The sequence below is a fragment of the Cannabis sativa genome, chromosome 3, assembly GCF_029168945.1.
Source record: "Cannabis sativa cultivar Pink pepper isolate KNU-18-1 chromosome 3, ASM2916894v1, whole genome shotgun sequence".
NCBI lineage: Eukaryota > Viridiplantae > Streptophyta > Magnoliopsida > Rosales > Cannabaceae > Cannabis > Cannabis sativa.
Window position 1 is genome coordinate 43,645,482 of NC_083603.1, and position 23,464 is coordinate 43,668,945.

Genomic DNA, 23,464 nt, shown 5'->3' on the forward strand with positions numbered 1-23,464 from the left:
AACTGAAAAAATCTGCTCATTTAGGGTTTTCTCTCTAAACTTATTGTAGTCGTCGTCATCGTCTTCTCCGACCAAGGCTCACCGGCCATTCATCATCTTCTCCGACCAAGGCTTACCGACCATTCTTGGTATGTGGGATGGCTCTAGTCGGGCTTATGTTTTAGACGCCATTGGTCTGTGATGTGGTTCTTTCTTTCCTTTCGAGTTTTCTGCTTTTCCCTTGAAATTTTTCTTTTTGGCTGCTTGGTTTTGAGGCCATTCTATCACGGATCTACCTTCGTTTCTCTGGTGGTCGCATAAGCAGGGTCGGTCCTAGGCATAGGCGCTCGTGCCTAGGGCCTACGGGGGCCCAAAAAAAAAAAAAAAAAGTTTCATTAGATTTTTATTTAAGTAAAATTAAGTGTATTATAAACAATAAATATTTATAGTTTAGTTTGTTGGGGTGTATTGTATAATATATAATGTCATGGGTTCAAATCTCATGACACTCTTTTTCAATATTTTTTTATATATATTTCTAAAGGCCCCAAAATTTAATTTGTCTTAGGCTCATATATTTTCAGAGTCAGCCCTGCACATATGGTATGGATCTAGTGGTGTTCGACTGTGTATCATGTTTTGGGTTAGAGTCTTTGGGTCTGACTCAATTACCGTGGGGGTTGGACTGTCATGCCGGATATGGGTTGGTGATGGTGATTTGGCAGAGTTTGGTGGTTATCGATGGGGGCTTAGGCTGGGTCGAGGTGGTGGTTTTGGGTGTAGAGGGGCTACAACTAGAGAAATTTCTAGGGGAGAGGTGGGTATCGAAGATTTCGCGAATTGGCTTTATTTGGTCGTCATTGCATTTTTATTTCTATGATGTTATTATTGATGTTTTGTTTTCATCCTTTATGTCTATTTTTTGTTTTCAATATAATGGTGTTGCAACACCACTTTGCTATTATTTTTATAACATGGTTAATTTTATGTATGGTAAGAACTTGTTGTCTTGTTTCCTGGTGGGTTGTTTGTGTGCAGAAGATTGGCTCATGGCTCTCACGCGTAGGTGACATGGTTACCACTCTCCATATTCAGATTTCGGAGATTCTCATATGACTATTAGCCTCATGTTTTATGGATCGATTCTTTAATAAGACTGTCTTAGGCATGGTTAGTCATGTTATTTCTTTTTATTCATGTTTGAATAATCAGGTTGTCATTACCTAATTTTTATTAGAAGATCTTTGGCTGATAGTCATTGACAGGTGTGATCTGTCACATATTTATTCAGATTAGAGGTCTACCATTCTCCGCACTTCTTTGATGCATATTAGTCCCTTATTGAACGTATGGTTGTGCTGTGGTAGTTCGAGATCTTGATAAGTAACAATTTTCTTGTGGTGGATGAGGTTGTGCATGCTATGGTCCAGTCTCCTTGGGTGTCGGTCCTAGACGGACATAGTTATCATGGGAGACGGTGCACCATCTTTCCAGCCGATGTCCCCTAGGTTGAGGTCCCTGGCGAGCATAGTTATTTCAGGAGTCCTCTTGCTTGTCTCGAGGGGGTTGAGGCAAGTCTTGACTTGGAAGGTGACTAGGAGGTGACTCCCTTTGTCGTGACCTCCCTCTTTGGGATGGTTGATGTGGTGGTGGTGCATTAGTACGAGGAGGCTCAAGATGCCTTATTGGTGATGGGGGAACTTGATTGGCGAAGGAGGGTTCCAAACATGATTTCTTCCCCCCTCATCAACACCAATATCCCTAGGAACAGGAGACATTTGAGAATGTGAGACTACATTATTGTGTGTTGTGCCCCGTTCCTCACGGTAGCCTCTCCGTAAGGGATGTGGAGTATCATTTTGAGGGATAGTAGGTTCTTATGCGTCCCTCCGAATTTGTTGTTGTGTAGGAGGGGGTGTATTGTTCCTTTTTTCCTCACGACCCGAGGTTTTTACAAATTGTTGATGTTTTGATGGAGGACACTCACTCCTCCTGCCATGGGTGTCGTTCTCATGAGAAGGCCATTGTGGTATGGTATTACGGGTAGTATCATGACTTTGGGTTGTTCGTGACCTAGAACTCTCTTGGCTTTTGACATGGTGATGTGTAGAACAACTTCCACGGGGTCGCTCCCTTCTTGCCGTGCCGGGATGCCCGCGGGCTCCACGTCATGGTGGCCTTGTGGCCTCTTGGCACCATATCTCTCTTGCCACTCTCTATTGAGTCTAAGAGTTTCATCCTGGCGTTGGCACAACACCTTATTTTCCATGAACACCTCATGAACATTGGTGGTTTGCCTCACACCCTGAGATGGTGATGATGAACTACCAGCATCTCGGACCTGACCTTCGTCGTCATGCATGGGTTGTTTGCCTGGGCGTCGAGAGGTCCCATTGCAAGCGGGTTCAGCAGGTTGAAACTTTTCATGTTTTCTTCATTCATGGGGTCACCATGGTCTTCCTCCTCATAATTCATCCGTCTCGTAGTCACCATGATGGTAAGTGGTGATTAACACTCGTGTTCACTGCTCTCAATGAAAGTACCAAACTGCAAATATCCAAAAGCAGGCCATGCAAAAATCCAACACTTGGCTAGACAAGGCTGCACAACAGAGACTACAAATAAGACGAGAGCTAGAAAGTCCCTATCTGACCGGATGTCTGCACAGGGACTTGGGGGGCAAATGTTATCCCAATTTTTTTCTCATGACATGGCATGCTTACGTGAACAGAATCAGTGCCACGTGGCAATACACCTCACTAAAAGGAGGGTCAAGTAAACACCTGAGCAAATGAAGACCCCGACACTCAAACAGGGATCAAACGATAGAGTAGCTCCCTCTGAGGAGCTGGCCGGCTACCCTTGGCGGGCCAGCCTTGGACAGCACCATGGTTGGCCAGCCTGGCCATCACAAGGGCCTGGCCAGCCAAGGAGTGCATTGTAGGCTTTTCTGGATAGCTCTGCACGTGCACAACAGATATGGCTGCAAATTGGGCCCTAAAACCCCAACAGAATGGCTGAACAATATCTAGATTCAATGGCACTTTAGTCTTTTGTACTTATCTAACAAACTATGTAAATATTTAGGATATAAACTTGTAATCTAGGGTTTAGGCCTGCTATATAAAAGCCTTAACCCTAGCCTAGAAACCTAAGTCACTAAGCCTCCAAATCACTCTAAGTCAAAAACCCTAGCCTCTCTTCCTCTCTCTCTGCTACACGCCCCAAGGGCTCTGCCTCTCTTCTCTTCATCTCTCACACGCCTTTGAGGCTATTCATCTTTCTCATTAGAGACTTGCCTACTTGATTCATGTTTTGTATCTTTATAGAGAGCTATATCAGATCTCACCTATAGCGATTTGAATAGTGTTATCTCTTGGTATCAATACAACCAAAAGGGGAGTAGGTCATTACCTGCTAATCACAAGGGATTCGAACCTCTATAACAAATCTTCGTGTTTCATTGTTGTTTGTGTAACACGTGGCAAGCATCAGATCTGTATGACCCCACTGTCAGTTGATCACTTTTTGAGGTCAACAATAACTATTTTAGAAATTAAATAATTTTCTTAAGAAAAGCAAATAAAAAAATTATATATATGTGTGTGGTTTTTTTTTTCTTAATCAAGAAATCATTTCTGATAAAGAAGATCGAACAAAACCGTAACCTTAGAGCATACTTTGAATTTCTTGATAATTTTTTATTTCACAAATATTTACACAATATAAGAAAAATATTCATAAGAAGATAAAAGGTACCAAGAAAGTTACTAAACTCTTGGTTGTATTTGAAAAATTACCTCCCTGACAACAGCGCTAAAATTTATTTAACGCCCAAATGTGACTTTCGCTAGCGGTGGTTGTAGTATAGATCGGACGGTCTACTACAGGGAGATAATTATGGAAAAAAGCGTTAGTAGAAAAATAAAGACAAAAAGTTAATAAAAAGTAACAAATAAGTAACCAGATGATTTTGAGGATTTTTATTTTGGTAATAAATATTAAAAGAAAGCAAATAAAGGTGTAATCAATATTAAAAGAGAGAAAGGCTTCAAGAATCATTCATATGTTTGTTTGGCTAGTTTGTACCTTTGATTTACAAAGTTGACACAAATAATGTAACATTAAAGTTCATTAAATTTCGAGTATACAAGTTTTTACAAATAAAAGAAATGATTTAATTTTATGTAGAACCTAGAAATGACATTATACATCAAGCAATAATGCAATAAAAGATTAAATAAAACTAAACATCAATATTATATTTACTAAATAATAACACATAGAAAGAGCATGACTAATCCTACATATTTTTAGTAAAAATAATGACAAAAAGATAGAGATGGTGGTGATAGTGAAGGAAATGAATATTAATATAACTTTTATTAATTTTTAGACACATAGGGAGAACATGACTAAACTTATATATCATTTAACAAAAAGTAAATAAAAATGAACATAAAAAAAAAAAAGAAATGAGCAATACTACCATTACCACTAGCGGACCCAATGAAGGACCAGTGTGGGCTTAAGCCCATGCTGAAAAAAAAATATTTCTTTTACTTAACTAAAAAAGAAATCTTTTAATTATTTTATTTGCCCACAACAAATGCACAACAAAATGGGAGATTAATAGTTGAATGATAATTTGACAGTATATCTCAAAAATGATGTGTTTAATGCTATTGACAACGAGCTTATTATTCATCGTTTTCAAAACATGAAAACTCGTCGAGGACAACTCTAAAGATATGAGCTCAAAAATTGATATATTTGCTAAAATTTTAGGATATTGAGTATGTTATATATTTTGAACATCGTTTTTTTTTTCTTTCTATTAGAAGATTTTTAGTGCTTGATATTTAATATCTTTTTAGTTGGGAATTGAAATATTGAATTGTGTTTTCCTTTATATTTACTTGTTTTTTTGAAATATTTTTATATATGAAAAAAATTTACTCCCACCCTCCAATAAAATTCTGGGTCGGCCACTGACCATTACTATAATCACTAAATAGAAAATATATAGAAAGAGCATGACTAAGTCTATATATATTTAGTATATATAATAGCATATATAGTAGTATAGACGGATGAAGAAAATAAAAATAAAAGTGAAATATAACTTACAATATTCAAATAAATATTACAACAAAAAGTAAATCAAAAATACAAAATAATATCATTTTGCATATAGAATCATCCCTAACCTTCCAATGAAGATTAGGCCATTATGCTAATCATTCTCATAAAACTTCTAAAGAGAAAAGATAAGAAAAAATGGAGATAAATTTTACTATAGTTTTTTTACACTAAAAATTACACCCTAAAAATAAAAATATTTATAAAGTCTCCAAAACAACTCTAATACAAAATATAAATATTTTAAGGTTACAAGATAATAATAATAATAATAATAATAATAAACCTCATAATTTTGATCTTCTTAGTTAACATGTTAATATTATCATTATTATTCTTATTATTACATTATGTAATGTTGTAACTTTATAATTGATCTTTCATTTCAGGTGGCATGGGCTGGGCTTGCGTGAAGATTGGAGAAAGCAGGAGGCCCACGTGGGCTGAAGAGAAAGGAGAGGGAGAAGCTGGGAAAGCACATCCAATTAGGTAATGCCATGTGGCACGCATGGCTGGGAAAAGAGAAAGCCACACAGGCGCTGACTGGGACGAGTTGGACTAATAGAAGGGCGCCGTTTGGAGCTGACAGGGCAAGCGGACCCACTGGGCGGCTGGGCTTGAAGGGGAAGAGATTGGTCTGGGCCTTGCTTTGGGCTCTTTTATCCTTTCCTTTGCTTTCTCATTTTTCTTTTAGACTTGTTTCTTTCAATTTTACTACTTTTATTTCTCTTCCTTAACAAAAATATACTTTAATTCCTACAAAATAACAATAAATTAAATCCAAATAAAATATTTTCAACATAAAAATATATTTTATTAATTTCATGAAAATATTAATTTAAATTTAATTTATTTTAAACTTTAAGATAAAAAATATGTATTTTTCACCATTAATCAAACACACCCTTAGTTTTTCAAATTTATTTAAGGAGAGTTGTAATGATGGTAATAAATTTAAGAAAAAAATTATTTTTATTACATAAACTATATTAGTCATATATAATAATTATTGTTAAATTATGGGTATATTATTTTTTCCTAACAAATTTAAAATTATGGGTATGTCTAGTTTTGTAAGTGGTTTGTTTTTATTTATTTTTTTTTTATTTTTTTGAAAAAAAAAAAAAAACAAACCACTTACAAAACTAGACATATTGTTAAGCAAAACCAAAAATCTCATTAGCCATAAAACCAATTAAACTCTAATACAAAATAATATTTAAGGGTGTGATTGGTTTAGGATTTGAAAACTATTTTATGTTTTTGAAAATTAAAATGGTGGGGTCCACTTAAGAATTCTTGATTGGTTGAGTGTTTTCAAAAACAAAATTTGAATACTATTTTGAGTTTTAGGCTAAAAAATGAAAACACTATTTTTATGCTTTTTGTGTTTTCAAATCATTGAATCAAAAAATTCTCCAATTATTCTCTTATTTTTTTATTTTGAGATTTCCAACCAATCACATATTCAATTTTTTAAAATTGAAAAATATTAAATCACACTACAACCAATCACATATTTAAAAATAAATTTTCACTTTCAAATTTAAATTTTTGTTTCCAAAACACATTAAAAATACAATTTTTGAATCACAAACCAATCAAACCCTAATAGGCTAGACAAAACCTTAAATCAGAGGCCAAACATTAAATAGAAAAAAATTAAAACCAATACGTCATAAATTAATATAAAAAAAATAATGTAACTTAATGTCATTTAATTAAAAAATATAATAATAACATAATATAAAATAAATATAAATGAAAATAAATACGGCTAAATTAATATAAATATAGAAAATTACAAAAATAAATTGTATTAATCATACAAAAAGGGCAATAAAATTTAAAACCTAAGAATTGGTTTAGGATTTGAAAACTATTTTATGTTTTTGAAAATTAAAATGGTGGGGTCCACATAAGAATTCTTGATTGGTTGAGTGTTTTTAAAAACAAAATTTGAATACTATTTTGAGTTTTAGGCTAAAAAATGAAAACACTATTTTTATGTTTTTTGTGTTTTCAAATCATTGAATCCAAAAACTCTCTAATTATTCTCTTACTTTTTTATTTTGAGATTCCCAACCAATCACATATTCACTTTTTTAAAACTCAAAAACATTAAATCACACTACAACCAATCACATATTTAAAAACAAATTTTCACTTACAAAATTTAAATTTTTGTTTCCAAAACACATTTTTAAAAAACACAATTTTTGAATCACAAACCAATCAAATAAGCTATAACTTACACACCAAATCATGAAACCTCTTTGCTCTATTAGATATTAGATATATTAAAATAGATAATTTATGCATATTAATTAATAAAGTCAAAAAAATAGTTGATTCCTAATTCAACGTCAATCATCACCCGTCCACTTATTAAAAAATATTGGTAGATTAGAGCATTGCTATTAGTATTAGGCATCAGTGGTGCCTAACATCTTTTCGACATGTCACGTTGCGATTGGCTAGCGATACTTTATAAAAGTTATTATATTAAACTATGTGGGACCCGATACTTAGCTGCACCAATAGTGATACTGACACACAGGATGGTACTAAGCTACTGGTGCCCTTTAACATTTCTTATTCTCAACTCCTTCCGACAATCGTTGAAATGATATCCAACCATGCCATTGCACACAATATGAAACAATTCAAAATACACTAGGAAAGTTTTTATTAGCACGATCATGATGAACTATAGATTAATAAAAATAAAGGCTTTAAGAAATAAAGATTAAAATGAAATATAATGTAGAACTATATATGGTGAAGAGAAAGAGCAAAGATGTTGCATCTAGGCTTGACTGTTCCTACCGTCGAACAGGCCTTGAAAGCCACGAAAAGCTTGCCAATATTATTGTTAGACCTTTACAGCCCCATTGAAACTCGCCTTCAATAGACCGACTACTATTCTTGTTTATACTGCGAATATAAAAAGTTTTATTTTTAATCACAACAAAATTTGTGACTAAAAATAAAAAAAAATTATAACTAATTTTAAATTATAATTCTTATATTGGGATTAAAATGTCCGTAGTTAAATGTATTAGTCACAAAAATGTATTTTTAGTCACGAAATTTATTGTGACTAAAACTAAATTAGTGACAATTTATATTTATTTAGGAATAATTACATAAGCCACCATTTTTTGTGAAATATTTACATTTTTACGTTCAAAGATTATTTTTTAATATTTTTACGATTTTTCAAAAAATAACACGAAAACAACATAAAAAATCAACAAGAAAACTACATAAAAGTAACATGAAAATAACAACAAAAAATAACATACATGTAACAAAAAATCAACAACAAATTAACAAGATTACAACATAAAAAGACCATATTTTCTATAAATAAAATCAAAAAAATCGTAAAAATGTTTAAAATTACGTGAAACCGTATTTTTGTAATTTTTTTTTGTTGTTTTAATGTTTTTATGAAATATTCACTTATATTTAATACTATGTTTTAGTTATAAGTAGTTTTATGTGGTGATTAAAAATTATTTAGTGACAACAAATTTATATCTTGAGTAAAAATTATCTCTAAATATAACTTTGTTTTGTAGGGCACTTTGTTGGAAAAGATAATGGGCATCACCATACCCATCACAGTCCACCATCAATCTAATACCGACAAACGACGACATTTGGTTCACCACCACTCCTTCTATCAAGGTCCCTTATCTTCAGGGACACCTCCCTTGGACCTTTCCCTTCTTTTAACCAGCACCAGAAACTCCTTCTCTCAACTTGTAGTTGTAGACTCCAACGACTCACCCCTAAGCTTGATAGTCAAACCACAATAATTGTAATCAGCGATGATATTAATGGTGGTAGAACACCACACCGAGGTTTGCTATTGATTTTGGAGGCTCTAGTCTGCCACGATCTAAACTGCATTCGTTAATTAATGTTGACCCAGATCCAGATTAGATTACCCATCAAAGTCTTGTATACCCCACTACCCCTATCACTATATTTTATTCCTAAATTCTTCGCCGGATTCTACTGTTTTTGGCCCTTTTTTCTTTTCTGCCGTCTAAACCCAAAACCTGACAAAATTGAAGCTTATAATGATTCTCTCACCAATGCCTACCAACCAATCAATTTTTTTTTTTTAATTTACAACCACTTATTAGTCAACTTATATGCTCTCTAAGTTACATGGTTTAGTATTTTTTTTTCTTTATTTGTTGTAATTACACTATTATATTTATAAATTTTTTAAAAATTTCAAATAATTTATAATGATATAAATATATACTTTTTCATATTCTAATCATCCCCGGTGTTAAAAAAGTTTTACTTTATAACTATAATAAATATAGCCGTAAAAACAACATGTATATTCAAACATAAAAGTTGACTAAAAATTTATAATAACAACTTGAAAGATAGAAGTATCTTTTTTTCAATTTAAAACTAATAACATAAGACGAAATGAACTATATTTATTTATAAATAGTCTTCTCACCTTTCACAAATCAAATTGAGAAAAAAGGAAAAGAAAGAAATGGAACTAAAAATTGTTTCAAGTATGAACATCAAACCATCTTGTCCAACACCTTCTAACCTCAGAATTTTCAAGCTTTCTCTATTGGATCAGCTAATTCCCCAACCATACGCTCCCATTGTCCTCTTCTACCTACCAAACGACAACAATTATTCAGACCATTGTGATCAAAACGACATCTCAAATAGATTAGAATCTCTAAGAAAATCCTTATCCTCTACCCTAACCCGATTTTATCCATTAGCTGGAAAATTCAAAGACCAACTTTCAATCGAATGTAACGATGAAGGAGCTAATTACGTGGAAACCCAAGCCGTTGGCTTTTCTCTTCGACAATTTCTTAGTCATCCTGGGCCTGATCTCTTATTGGTCAATAAACTCCTTCCCTGTCAATTGGGTTCCACTGAATCAAATCTCACGGGAGCTTACGTGGCGAACATCCAGGTCAACGTCTTTGACTGTGGAGGCATTGCTCTCGGCTTATGTATTGCACACAAAATCCTAGACGGCGTCGCTTTGAGCACCTTTATTAAATCTTGGGCCGCCGAGGCCCAAGGTTTCGATAACCCGACTGGGCCCAATTTCGTGGCGGGCTCTCTCTTCCCGGCTGACGATTCATTATGGCTGAGTGATTGTTCAAAGGCGATGTTCGGTTCTTTATTCAGTAAAGGCAAGTCGATTACAAAACGGTTCGTTTTCAACTCCTCGTCCATATCGATTCTCAAGTCTCAATCCGCGAGTTCTGACGTGGAAAACCCGACCCGAGTCGAGGCGGTTTCGGGTTTCTTGTGGCGATGTTTTATGACCGCTTGTAAAGAAAAAAACGGCGTCGTAATTAGGCCTTCGTTACTAAACCATATAGTGAATCTCCGTAGAAGAACGACGCCGTATCTACCAGAGAATTCTATTGGGAATTTAGTCTGGATGGGGGTGGCGAAATCGGACGGAGTTGAGGTGGACCAAACCCAGTTGGTGAGTTTAGTGAGAGAGTCAACGGCGAGAATTGATGATGATTTTGTGAAGAGAATGATGAGAGGTGAAGAGGGAAAGTTTTGGATGATGAAATGGGTGGATGAAATAGGTGAGTTGGGATGTAGTGAGGGAGTTGATTATATGGGGGTGAGTAGTTGGTGTAGGATTGGGTTTTACGAAGCTGATTTTGGGTGGGGAAGGCCTATATGGGTGAGCAGTTTTTGTTTGAGTGGTTATTCAATGGTTATTAGTTTGGTTATTTTGGTGGATACGAGATCGGGAGATGGGATTGAAGCTTGGGTGAGTTTGGACGAAGATGATATGGCTATTGTGGAATGTAATACCCAACTTCTCCAGTTAGCTCAAGTGGATCCTAGTCCTTTGGAATTGGATTGACTGTGGCGCCTCATAATTGCTTACTTGGTTACTGATTTTAATATTATTTATTTAAATAAGTACAAATATTAAAATATATCAATAAAAATTTGCCACTTTCTTATGCTAAACCTTAGTGAATTGTATTTAATCTCTTGATTGCATCGATTGCACGTTAATGATCAGTTGACAAAATCAACCATTTATTAACATGTTAATCTTCAAAAAGGAATCACATGTCCTCAGCCTTTATTATATCCCATTCAAAATTGATACGTTTGAGAAATTTGACTTTTTTAATGCATATATTACACTATCTCAAATGGTAGTATCATTTAATGTTGTTAAAAATTTACACATCATCTAAAAATATAATAGTTTACTTTTTGCACTCTTATTTCTAAAAACACTAGCATGTATAACACTCTTTAAAATATTATAATTATGACCTCACATAATATTATTTAACATATATCTTAATTTTTAACTACAATAGCTTCAATTTTTTATTAAAAAAATAATGAATAGCATCAATGCCACAATATATAGCATCCATGCAAATTTTTAGAATGACATCTTCTTCTCTCTAATAATATAGCATCTTAATGTTTTGCCACATAATATATCTACCTCACCAAGCATCCTCTAAAGTTTTACCATTAGAAATGCTCTTAAGAAATTTTTTTTCCTTTAAATCTTTATTGTGCAAAATTAAAAGACTACTTTAATATTAATTCCCATTATACTTTTACAACCTAAAATAACAATCTCTCTCTCTCTCTCTCTTCTCTTAATTTTCATTCTCTTCACTCATTTCATTACTAAATAACATAAATTTTTAATACAAACTATACTATAAGCTCGGTGATTTAGTGGTAGTTATTTTTTTGATCGGAACATTATAGAAGAATTTAATGGGTAATAATTTTTCTTTATTTAATTTTTTTGTTGGTTGTTATATTTAGATTATAATGTTGTTTTAATAGTTGATCTGTTAGTTGTTACTGTTTTATGTTGTTTTTTGTGTGAAAATAGTTGTTGGTCAAGTTTTCTACGTTTTTTTATTTTTTGGTATTTTTTTCGTCTGGACTGATGGTGTCCGATAAGTGTTCGATAGTGGTTCGATGGTTAGATCAGCTCCAAGGTTAGGGATGATGTGTAAATAGGCCCGATAGGGGAGTCTGATGGGTCTGATGCCTTATAGTTTGTCGATGGTCATTCCGATAATATGTCCGATGCATTTAGAATCTTGTTTTATACCCCATATCCGATGTCATGTCCGATTGGTCCGACGGTTTTATTCGATAGTTTGTGTTAGAATTTATTTTGTGGGTCTGATAGGTTTTTGTTGGAATTTATCATATGTGGTCCGATGTTGGTCTGATATAGGTCCGATTGTGTCCGATGCTTGATAAATTTATGGCCTCAGGATTTTTTTTTATCACTACTCTGTTAGATTTTTGTTCTAATTTTTAATTCTGTTTAAATGTCTGTGGATGACAGGTTCAACTGTTTTTGCATTCATTATGTATAATGGTGTTTGGGAGCTTGAGGGTAGAGATTGAGTTTACAACTGAGTTGAAAATTTAACATTCGAGATTGCTACGAATGTAAGCTACTCACATTTGGTTGATCTTTTGTGCGAAGAATTGATGTTGACAAAGTCCATTATGACTTGAAATTGGAAGTAAATTACAAGTACATGAAAAGTTTAATGTATTGACCTGAAGTTATTGGAAATGATAAGCGTGTAAGGTCATTTTTGCCTATGCTTGTGAAAAGCTAGATTAATTTACTCCCTTATTTCTGACTTTGGTGAAGAAGAATTTCTGTAACAATCCTAGTACCACATTAAGTACTATTAAGGATACTCATAGCGAGGTTGGGAGTTTCGTTCCAAAAATAAATCCAGAGGTGTTGGCAGCCGATGTGTTACCTGAACTAAATCATATGATGCCGACAAATGACATTTTAGCACAAATGCCCTTTATTGATGGTTTTAGTGATGGTCCGACCTTAAATGGTATGTTGAGGGCAATGATGATGTAAGAGAGGACCAAGATACAGAGGCCTTTGCTGCTATAGCTTTGAACTTGACTCCACTATCGTACCATATACCACCCAAGCAACCGACACAGTAAAGAATACCCCGTAGAGAAAATCGCCAAACACCCGGTACTAGTAGTAGTCGTCCAGACAGAACGAGTAATGCTAGAGGTCCTAGTGATGCTAGAAGAACTAGTGATGATAGAGGGACCAATGATGCTAGTGGTCCTAGTGATGTTAGAGGGACCAATGATACTGGATTTGGCGATCCATTTTCTTTTTCGACAAGTTACAGTAAAATCAATGAGAAAATGTTTACAAGAGAAGACATCGAGGATCACAGTCATTATATATCTATGGGTGGCACACCAGTCAAGGAGTTACATCTAGGAAATTTTTTTAGAGACAAAGAGCATTTAAAGATAGTTTTGGGCTTGTATGCAATGAAGAAATGGTTCGACTACTTTGTTAGTAAGTCCGGTACTACTGTTTGGTACGTTACATGTAAGGATACCGATTGTGAGAGGAGATTAAGAGAGAAGAAGAACATACTTTCTAACATATTTGAGGTGACTACATTTCAAAATGTACATACATGTTCCCTTAATCTTTGAAGAAAAGATAACCGTCAAGCATCACCTTTGATAGTTGCCCACCTAATTAAGGATAAATTCGCAACTGACGACTCAGATCATTTGACCTATGATATAAGGAAAGATATGTACACAGATTTTGAGATCCAAATGAGTTATGAAAAGGCTTGGAAGTGTCTAGAGAAGGCACTACGCCTAGTTCGGGGTACACTTGAAGATTCATACTCAAAATTATCTGGTTACTTGCACATACTAAAGTTAAGAAATCCAGGTACCATCACGAATTTTGTGGTAGAGGATGGTCGCTTCAAGTATTGTTTCTTCTTGCTGGGTCCTTATAGATGCGGGTTTAGATTTTTTCGACCTATTGTATGTGTTGATGGGTCTTTCTTGAAGACTAGGTATGGTGGGCAAATATTGTGTGCAGTGGCACTGGATGCAGTCAACCATATTTTTCAAATAGCTTTCGCTTTAGTTGATAGCAAAAACCACAACACTTGGACCTATTTTATGATAAAATTGAAAGATGCAATTGATGATGTTGAGAACTTAGCCTTCATGTCAGATAGGCATCAAAGCATTGTTCATGCTTTAGAGCTCGTGTTCCCTAATGCACACCATGGTTCATGCTACCACCACATTATTATGAACGTCAACCACAAGTTCAAGATTGATGTCTCCTTGAATTATATTTACACATATGCCTACACGTATTCAAAAAATAGAGTTTCACAGAGAATTTGAGAAGATTCAGGCGATGACTGTTGCAGTTGCATTATATCTTGAGGAAATTGGATTTGAGAAATGGGTTTGGTCGAACTTTCTAAGGATAGGCTACAATGTAATGACGAGTAACTGGGCTGTGAGCTTTAACAACACAACTAAGGACGCAAGAGGCTTTTCGATCATTGCTTATGTAGCATTCTTGAGGTCCAAAGTCTAACAGTGGTTTGCTATGCAAAAAGAAAAAGCTAACCAGTGGACAAAGACCCTAGCACCAGAAATGGAGGAGGACTTGGCTTGTAGTTTGAGAAATCTCAGTATTTGAACGTTGACACATGTGGACCTTACACGTTGAATGTCCACCTTGGAGGATCAATTGAGACCAGTGTCGTAGTGGACTTGCAGGAACAAACTTGCACTTGCGGCTTGTTCCAAATCATGACGTTTCCTTGTCCTCATACATGTGTTGCAGCTCAACAACGAAGTATTAGTATGTATGCACTATGCTCGCCATATTATACAACAAAATATTAGAAGAGCACATATGAAGATACAATTATGCCATCTTGTGATGAGGGTGAGTGGGAATTGCCTAATGATATAAAGAATATGACAATTGAAATGCTTGTTGAGAAGCAACTAGTAAGGCGACCGAAGCAGCAAAAGGTTGAAAGAATTAAGTTAAATCGAACTGGTTGTAATGGTAAAAGGATTGTGGTAAAACAAATCTGTAGCAAGTCTGGTTGCAAGGGGCACAATAGAAAGTCTTGCATCTACCGAGGTTAAAAATGAATATTGAATTTAGTTGTATTGTTATCTGTTGCAATGTTATTGAATTCTTGATAAGACAAAAAAAAAACGACATTGTGTGTAGACAAAATTGATCCTAAACGACATTAATCTACTGCAATCCTACGAGTGAGTTTCAAAATTGGGGGAAGAGTCCTACGCTTAAGGTTAGAAACTCAAATGGCGCCTCACGATTTGCGTCGTCAGTACAAGAGACCGGCGATCTCCGATCAACAGAGGCGGAGGGAGCTCTCGCTTCGGCGGCAGGAGCAGAATCGTCGCGATGCTCAGCTTCAAGCTCGCCGCTTGGCCTCTACTTTACTCTCCCTCGAACATGCCTCTGGCTCCGAAGATATCGAACTCGTACCGGAACCTGAACCTGAACCCGATTCCCAAACCGAACACGAACCCGGGACATCTTCGAACGACCTCGATGTTCACCAAGCTTCCAAGCTGAAAGGCTCAGAGGCTCGAAAGTGGTTCGCAAGACAGCTTATGCTCCCTGAGTGGATGATCGATGTCCCTGATCGATTGCCTCATGACTGGTTCGCTCCTTCTATAATATGTAATGTCATATGTGTGTATTATATTTATGTATGTATGTATGAAGCTCGTGTTGAATTTGAGTAGGTATGTATTTGCGAGGCCTTCTGGGAAGAGATGCTTCGTCGTATCCTCTAACGGAACCACAATCAGTAGACAACGAAATGGGTCTGTGCTTCACCATTTTCCATCTAAACTTCCCAATGGGTCTCGTTCCAGGGACGTTTCTGGGCCAGCTCAGTCTTATTCCATACTTGACTGCATATTTCACGAGGTAAATGATTCTCACAGTTGATTGCTCTGTTTCTGTATTGCACTTCAACTGTTTGTTAATTAGTCTAGCTGGGTTACTGTACGCAGTTAGATCAAACTTACTACGTTATCGACATGTTGTGCTGGCGGGGTTACTCTTTATATGATTGTAGTTCGGAGTTCAGGTTTTTTTGGATGAACTCTAAGCTAGCTGAAACTGGAGCTTGTGAACCTCCCTCGCATTTCCACAAGTACAGGTTTAGTTTGGTACCCGTTTACAGCTGTGATCACAGTGGTTTCCACGCAGCTTATACTGGAGAAGTACCTTATGTCAAGGACGGTCTATTGTTTTATAATAAGTAAGCCTTTCTCTTATGCCTTGTTGGTGCTTATATTGTTAAAAGCTTCTGTTTTTTGGTGCTCATGTTGGAGTTAATTAGAGAAATCATTGGGAGACTATAATGTAACATTGCTATGCCAACTCTTTTATTAGCTTTGTGATCTTTTAAAATTATATGTGATTATCCGAGGCTGTAGGATGCATCCTAATGCTACTTCTTGACACTGGTATTATAACAACTTCAAAAATTTATTGTTCTGTTGAATTTGATTTCACCAACACCTCTTTATGCTAAAGGATTCTGTTTTCACTCTGCAAGCACTGTGTTTATAGAATATGTTTATAAGCACACCATATTTCTTATGCTGTTCACTCTGTCTTTTCTCAGGCATGCACATTATCAACCGGGTAATACACCATTGACATTAGTTTGGAAGGATGAGGGTTGTAGTCAATATGTTATCGATACAGATAACAAAGGACAGGCCCTTAGCCAACAACAGGTGCTTGCTTTCTTTTGCATTATTTCAATGTCTATTGTGTGTGTATATTTTTCTGTTTTTTCAGGTTATCATTGAGTAGAGATTCCATAATGTCATAATATTTGATTATTTATTTATTTTTTCAATATCAGGTGGTTTTAGAGCTCCATGATGATTGCAAAGTGACAACATCAGATGATCCTCCTGTAGTACTTGGCTTCTTAGATCAGGAGTTTATACAGAAGGTAACACCAATTAATTATTTATATTTTTGTACTGTCACTGGCTGTAAGGGAACTTGTACTCATGTCACCCTAGCCCACAAAGTATGTTCAAGCTGTTCAATTTTGTGGAAATTTAATTATGATATTTCTGTACTTCTCAGTTAGGATTGCATTCTGGAAATCTTCTCCGTTTTGCTATTGGTGATGGAGGATTGAGGGTTGTGGATGGAAAGTTCGAGAAGGCTGATTTACACTATATTGGCAAGGTCAATAGAGCACGTGCTTTTGCAGATAGTTATTCCAAGGTTTGTGGAAAAGATATCATAATGTACTTTTTTCAGTAGTTTTTTTTCTTCTTGTTATTCCATTATTCTAGATGTCACTAAGTCAAACAAAGGGGGAAGAAACTTATAATGGCATATATAATTTGGGTGAATTGGGCAGTGTAGTCATTAGTAGTATGCTATACCTCTCACTGCTTTTTGATATTTATATTTGCAGGTTATGTTTCAATATATGGTTAGGCACTCACCTCTAAGAGTTGATGATATTGTAAATTTAATTAACTCATCAAATGATGAAGGAAACAAGCCTAGTGATGTTGAAATGGCTGGTTGATAGTGAGTGGAATACAAATTATTATGTTGTTACACTTTGAAATGTAAGTACTCTCTCGACGACTAAGTTATATATTTGGTTTAGTTGAATGCATCTGCCAATTTTAATCCATTTATTTTCGGAATCACTGTCTTCTACATTCTTGGACTTTCCTTTTTTTGTTCTGTTATTCTACTATGTGTGAGTTGCCTTTGGCCATTGTATTTAAAATCTATCTGAATAGCACAACATTTAAAAGTTCTCAAAGAAATTTATTAATACTCCTTTTAGGCAATTTTCTTTTTAAAAAAGGACTAGTCAGATTTAGATTTAGTTCAATGTCCTCTGTGAAGCTAAAACACATTTATAGAAGAAGCATAAGGTGTTATTTAACTTGAAAATACCTAAATTCATCATAAGAAAACCTCTGCTAGAGAATACCACAAAATAGACAGAGAGATGATAGTTTTAGTACTTTCATCTCCTTCACAGTGTTCTTACTACAAAGTTTGGATACTTTAAACCCACAATGCCCTTTGTAATTATTAGGAAAAAAGGGATGATATTTTAAGCTGCCAAAGTGGTTGGTTCACAACCGTCATGAACACAGGCCAATACGTCCTTGTACTCCCTGTAAATGGTAAAAGAATCATAGACTTCACCATCACGACTTTTCTTGTATTCGAAGAGGAGTGATGAGTGGTTAAAGGCTGTGAGTTTGACAAATCCCCAATCATAATCTCTGAATACACTCCAAGTTGGGGTCAAGCTGCTGAATTTGGCCAAGCTTTTTCCTCCTCCTCCAGTTACCACATGAATAGTTCCATTTACAACACCACTATAATGTGATTTTTCATCATTCACACATTGGTTCTGCATTATCATCAAACAACGAAGCAAGATTAGAATACATATTGGTAAAATTTTAGAACCTTATATGGATGAACTGTAGTTATGGATTTTCAATAGTGTTTGTGCACAACTGGGAAACCAATGCTATACCTGGTAAATGGGGCATATCCTTTCGTAGTTATGGACATGGCCAAAAAAGGCAATGTCGACCTTGTATCTTTGCCAAAGCTTTTGTAGGTCGTCCCTTCCTTCAGGCTCCGCAAATGAGCCCTGCTGGGCGTACCAAGCATTTGATGAATAGCCAAGAACACGGTGAGCTATAAAGATCAACCAAGGCTGCTTCCTTCTATCTGCTGATGCAAAGCATTTCTCAATCCACTTGTATTGTTCTGATCCTGCTCTCCAGTCATGTTCACTATCGGCTACACAGAATTTAAGCATTCCATAATCTGCTGAGTACCTGCATATGTTGCATTACATTTACATTACTTTATTTTCATCCTCTTGTGACATCTAGTATAGATCAGGAAAATATTATCTTCTCATGAGTGAATATTTATATAAACTAAAAAGCTGTGAAGTTTTACCAAAACTTGGCTCGATTCTCAGCTGGAACATAGTAGAGAGTTTCAGCAGGTACACCACATTCACCTCCTGAATCAGATGTGTCCCAAAAAGACCCCGAATTTGGCCAATCACGTTCGTGATTACCACTTCATTTACATGATAAAAAACATTAGCTCAATGTGGCAAAACTGATAAAAATAGAAGATATTAGATAGAAATAAACAAACCTTGCAACCATGTATGGAACAGCTGAAGCAATGGGTGAGACTTGTGCGATAAACTGGTCCCACTCAGATAGGTATCCATCGGCATATGCCATATCGCCGATGTGGAAAACTATGTCATAGTTCTTCAGGTCCTTAACGAGTTGATCTGTGGTGTTGAGTGAACCTGGTTGTGTGTTACCATAGTCATTCGAACCATCTCTCTCTGCCTGAAATAAAAAAAATGATAATTACTGATCATAAATTTAAGATTAATACTTAATTGTGGTACCATAACCATTTAGTAATATATATTAATTAAGCTATAAACTACCTTTCCCATGTCGCCAAATACAATAATACGTTGTAAAGAGTCTTGTCCAGGGTACGGTGAGGCTCTAAAAGAGTAATATTTACTCCATACGTATGAACCATCATATAACCGATGACCCATTCTGTAAGTGTATCTGAAACAATTGAAAAAATTACTATGTTATACTACTCTACTTCCTTTTATGTTATATCTTCAAACAAAACTCAATTACATACTGAGAGTTTGGCCATAGTTCTTTAAGAAAACTTGTGTGTATGAATCCAGGATGACGCCATCCAACTGTTCTTGCAGGTGCACCTACAAAACAAGGTCAAGAATAGTTTAGTTTTCGGGAAACGCCTATAGCTCCAGTTTATTTTTTTTTAACATAACGGTATTTATTATAGTTATAACTTGTTGACGTGAGTGAACTAGCACCATAGTATGAATTAGAGAGTTTTAGTGAATAATATATGTATACCACACATGCTGGTACGATCATAAGTGAGTGTTCCAGCTGGGGATCGTTGCTGGGTTTCTCCTTTAAGACCCCACTCAACAAATGGAACAGCCTCATCTATGTTGTATCCACTGGTCCAAGTTACAGTCATCTATATTCCAAGATTATAAATTAAAAAGCAAATAGAGATAAATAGTTGTTATATAATAATCAACTCAGTTTAAGTAACTTACTTCATCCCAAGCCTTGCCTATAGCAAGACGAGGATAAAGGGGTGCCTTTGGATTAGCAAATACTGGTAGAGTGTTCGAAATTGCCACCAATTTAGGCTGCAATATTATTATTATTATTATTATTATTAAATAAATGGGATTAACAGTTAAGTTATTATTTATGTTATATACTTAGTACTTACATTTGAGAATCCACCTGTAAACAAGGCAAAGGAAAAATCGGCTCTCATATTGATTAACCGAAACTTCAAAGTGGCTACACCAGTGGTCGTGTAATCTTTACTAGAATAGTTTGCATTTTGGAACTAAAGCATAAAAAAAAGAAACATGTTAGAGAAATTTAATAATATTTATAGGGGCATTTATAAAGAGCTTCACAGAAAAATCTTTACTATGTATGATGTAATTAAGACACTTGATTTTTATTTTCATTTTTATTATTGTGTTCATCGTATCATTGCATTTCTTTTACTAATTTTCTAATTTTTTTTAAATAATTTACATTGTTAATATAATAATCAAAATTTTCATAGACATATTATGACTACAACACTTTTCCCCACGTTTATCAATTATTTGTCCAATAGGCAAAAACAAAATCTTTATAATAATTATAATAAAAAAAGTAAAAGTAAAATGACCTTTCAATGAAAATAAAAAGAAAAAGTGAAGTGATTCAAATGAAATTAGTTGGCGACAACTCCTCAATCTAAGTAATTTATTGGCTAATTAAGATTTTTGTATCTGAACTTTGATATGTACTAAATTATGCTCTTTGAACTTTTAAGGTCGTTAAAAATACTCAATGAACTATTGAGATTGTTGGATTTAAGTATTTTTATCTAATTTTATTTAATTTTACTATTTCAGTGATTGTTTATGTACTAAACAATGTTCCCTAGACTTTGATAGATATCTACCAAATCATGGCTCTCGAATTTTGACATGTACTAAATTATGCATCTTGAACTTTCATTCATGTTAGGATTTTTTACTAAAATTGAATAAAAGTCCTTAAATCTAACAATTTTAGTAGTTTAGGAGGCATTTTTAACGACCTTAAAAGTTCAGGTACATAATTTAATAACTGTCAAAGTTGATGAGTAAAAAACTTAATTAGTCTAATTTATTAGATTATATAATATAGTTTTTCCGATCAAAGATTATATATAATATAGTTGACTAAACTACTCATTGCACTCTTCAAAAAAATAAAAAAATAAATACACATTGCCCAAAAAAGTAAATCATGCAAGAACCATTAATTGAAGGCACTCAATTTATTTATTTTATTATTTTTTTTTTTAAAAAAAAGAATAATTGAAATAGAGACAAAATGTGTAAAAAAAAGAAAAAAGTAATACAAAACACAAACCTTAATAGGAGCAGAGCATATGTATGGTTTTTCCACTTCGCTATCCTTAGCTCCATTTGGTGGGCATGTTGAGGAGCTGCATATACATGATTTCATGATCATCTTCATAAATATTTATATATATATATTTATACATATATTAAAAATGATCATTTAATTTCATTTATTATCATCAAGTCATTTATACCTCGATCTATTATGACTTATATATATATATATATATAACATTAGATTATTATGAATAGACTTACTCAAATTTCGCCGGAGAGAAAACACCAACCCAATCATCGTTGGCTGGTTTTGAATTCTTAAGAGTCACACTCACCCATTTTGCATCTTCTTCAATACCATTATTATTTTTACCCTAATTATGCAGTATACCCACAACATTAATTAATTGATTACTTAATATATTACATAAAGTACCTCTATACAAGTATTTAATTTGTAATTACTACCTATAATAAATACATATTTTTTATATTGTCAGTGAACAAGTTGTAATTTTTATTATTTATAAATTTTTTTTTGAATAATTTAAGATACTGAACTCATGATTCAAACAATTTATTCAAAATTCTGAAAATTTTTGAGTAAAATTATAGTAAAGTAATCTTTGCATTAGAAATTTCAAGGAAAATCAGGGCTTGAAATTTGACAATCTAGTTCAGAAAAAACTCGTAGAATTGTATAAATTCTAAAGTTACATGTTTTGGTAACTAAATGACTAATTACTTGTTTTTATGAACTATGTGTTAATAAAGTAATAATTATAAAAAATAAATAATACGCACGTACCAATATAGTCAAAATAAATGCGCAATTAGTTGTTTAAATTCTAATTTTGACATATTTAAAAATATGCAGTGACTACAAACAATGAAAACTCTACAATTTTTGTATAAATATATAGTATTTAGAAATACCTTTTTGGGTTGAAGATCAATAATTTTAGCATAAATAGAAGAGGAGTTGTTATTAAGAGCAAGCTTGCAATTGAGAATGGCAATTTTAGAGAGTGGCTGATCCGCATTAAGATTTATTTGGTCGTGATCACCCAAAGCTGAGCATGAAAATAATCCCAACAACAAAACCCACACCACTAATAATCTCTTCATACACACTTCATCTAAGTATGTCATTTTCAAATTAACAAAATAAATGAATGTTATATATCTAAATATGTATTTATAGAGAGAGAGATCAGAGATGAGAAAGTTAGCACATTAGTTGTGTGTGTGTGTGTTTGCTTGTGCTACTATGCTTGTGTTTGATTCGATTAATTAGCCGTTCCTTAAATAGAAAAAGGATGAGTAGTAAGTGGGTATTCTTAATTAATAAAACTATGCATCTTTTTGTATATAATTTAATATCGACAATTACTTTATAATAAAGTCTTAATAATTAAGACTGTCTTTATGTTAATGAAACTATAAAGTAATCAAATTAAGCACAAAATTTAAATACACTTGCTGACCAGTATTATATATAGGGATATTATTTGCGGTATAAATGCTTATATAATTGACATTGTTGTATTTAAAATTCTTATGTTAATTGTTTAGTGGCAAAATTCCTTAAATAGTAATTTTGTCACACTTAAATTTCAATGTAAATTTTTTAGCAATATAAAGGGAAATTTACACAGTTTACTGTGTTTTCCCATTTTCTTTCTTTTATACTGTTACACTCCAAAAATAACTTTTGTACTGTTTTTTTTTTTTTTTTTTTTTTTCGGCTGCCAACTTTTTTTTATTTCTTTTTCGTTTTCGGCTGCCAACAATTTTCAATTTTATGTTATTGTTTTGTTTTTTTTTTTAGATTGATTGGGACATGGGCTCAATTATTTATTTAATTTTTTATTTTAATG

At 33.9% G+C, this 23,464-nt stretch overlaps 4 protein-coding genes across 4 annotated transcripts; 3 read left to right on the top strand and 1 right to left on the bottom strand.

Annotated features, from left to right (window-relative positions):
- Positions 1-9,255: 9,255 nt before the first annotated feature.
- Positions 9,256-11,133, top strand: LOC115709239 (stemmadenine O-acetyltransferase). The gene has a single exon (XM_061111223.1). It carries the CDS (start codon positions 9,656-9,658, stop codon positions 11,021-11,023), a length of 1,368 nt encoding a protein of 455 aa, XP_060967206.1. The 5' UTR covers positions 9,256-9,655; the 3' UTR covers positions 11,024-11,133.
- A 1,822-nt stretch (positions 11,134-12,955) lies between these two features.
- Positions 12,956-14,584, top strand: LOC133036091 (uncharacterized). The gene is made up of 4 exons (XM_061112570.1): positions 12,956-13,047; positions 13,158-13,617; positions 13,714-14,263; positions 14,367-14,584. The coding sequence occupies exons 1-4, from the start codon at positions 12,956-12,958 to the stop codon at positions 14,582-14,584; spliced, it is 1,320 nt and encodes a 439-aa protein (XP_060968553.1).
- Positions 14,585-15,068: 484 nt separating this feature from the next.
- Positions 15,069-17,723, top strand: LOC115709240 (uncharacterized). The gene is made up of 7 exons (XM_030637288.2): positions 15,069-15,698; positions 15,784-15,970; positions 16,057-16,307; positions 16,677-16,791; positions 16,923-17,015; positions 17,156-17,299; positions 17,496-17,723. The coding sequence occupies exons 1-7, from the start codon at positions 15,334-15,336 to the stop codon at positions 17,610-17,612; spliced, it is 1,272 nt and encodes a 423-aa protein (XP_030493148.2). The 5' UTR covers positions 15,069-15,333; the 3' UTR covers positions 17,613-17,723.
- Positions 17,724-17,954: 231 nt separating this feature from the next.
- LOC115708764 (nucleotide pyrophosphatase/phosphodiesterase) lies at positions 17,955-23,042 on the bottom strand. The gene is made up of 12 exons (XM_061111221.1): positions 22,521-23,042; positions 21,846-21,958; positions 21,595-21,670; positions 20,402-20,524; positions 20,220-20,315; positions 20,008-20,137; positions 19,763-19,844; positions 19,548-19,680; positions 19,238-19,443; positions 19,031-19,156; positions 18,594-18,903; positions 17,955-18,464 (listed from the first exon to the last, which is right to left on the bottom strand). Exons 1-12 carry the CDS (start codon positions 22,734-22,736, stop codon positions 18,159-18,161), a joined length of 1,917 nt encoding a protein of 638 aa, XP_060967204.1. The 5' UTR covers positions 22,737-23,042; the 3' UTR covers positions 17,955-18,158.
- Positions 23,043-23,464: the final 422 nt, after the last annotated feature.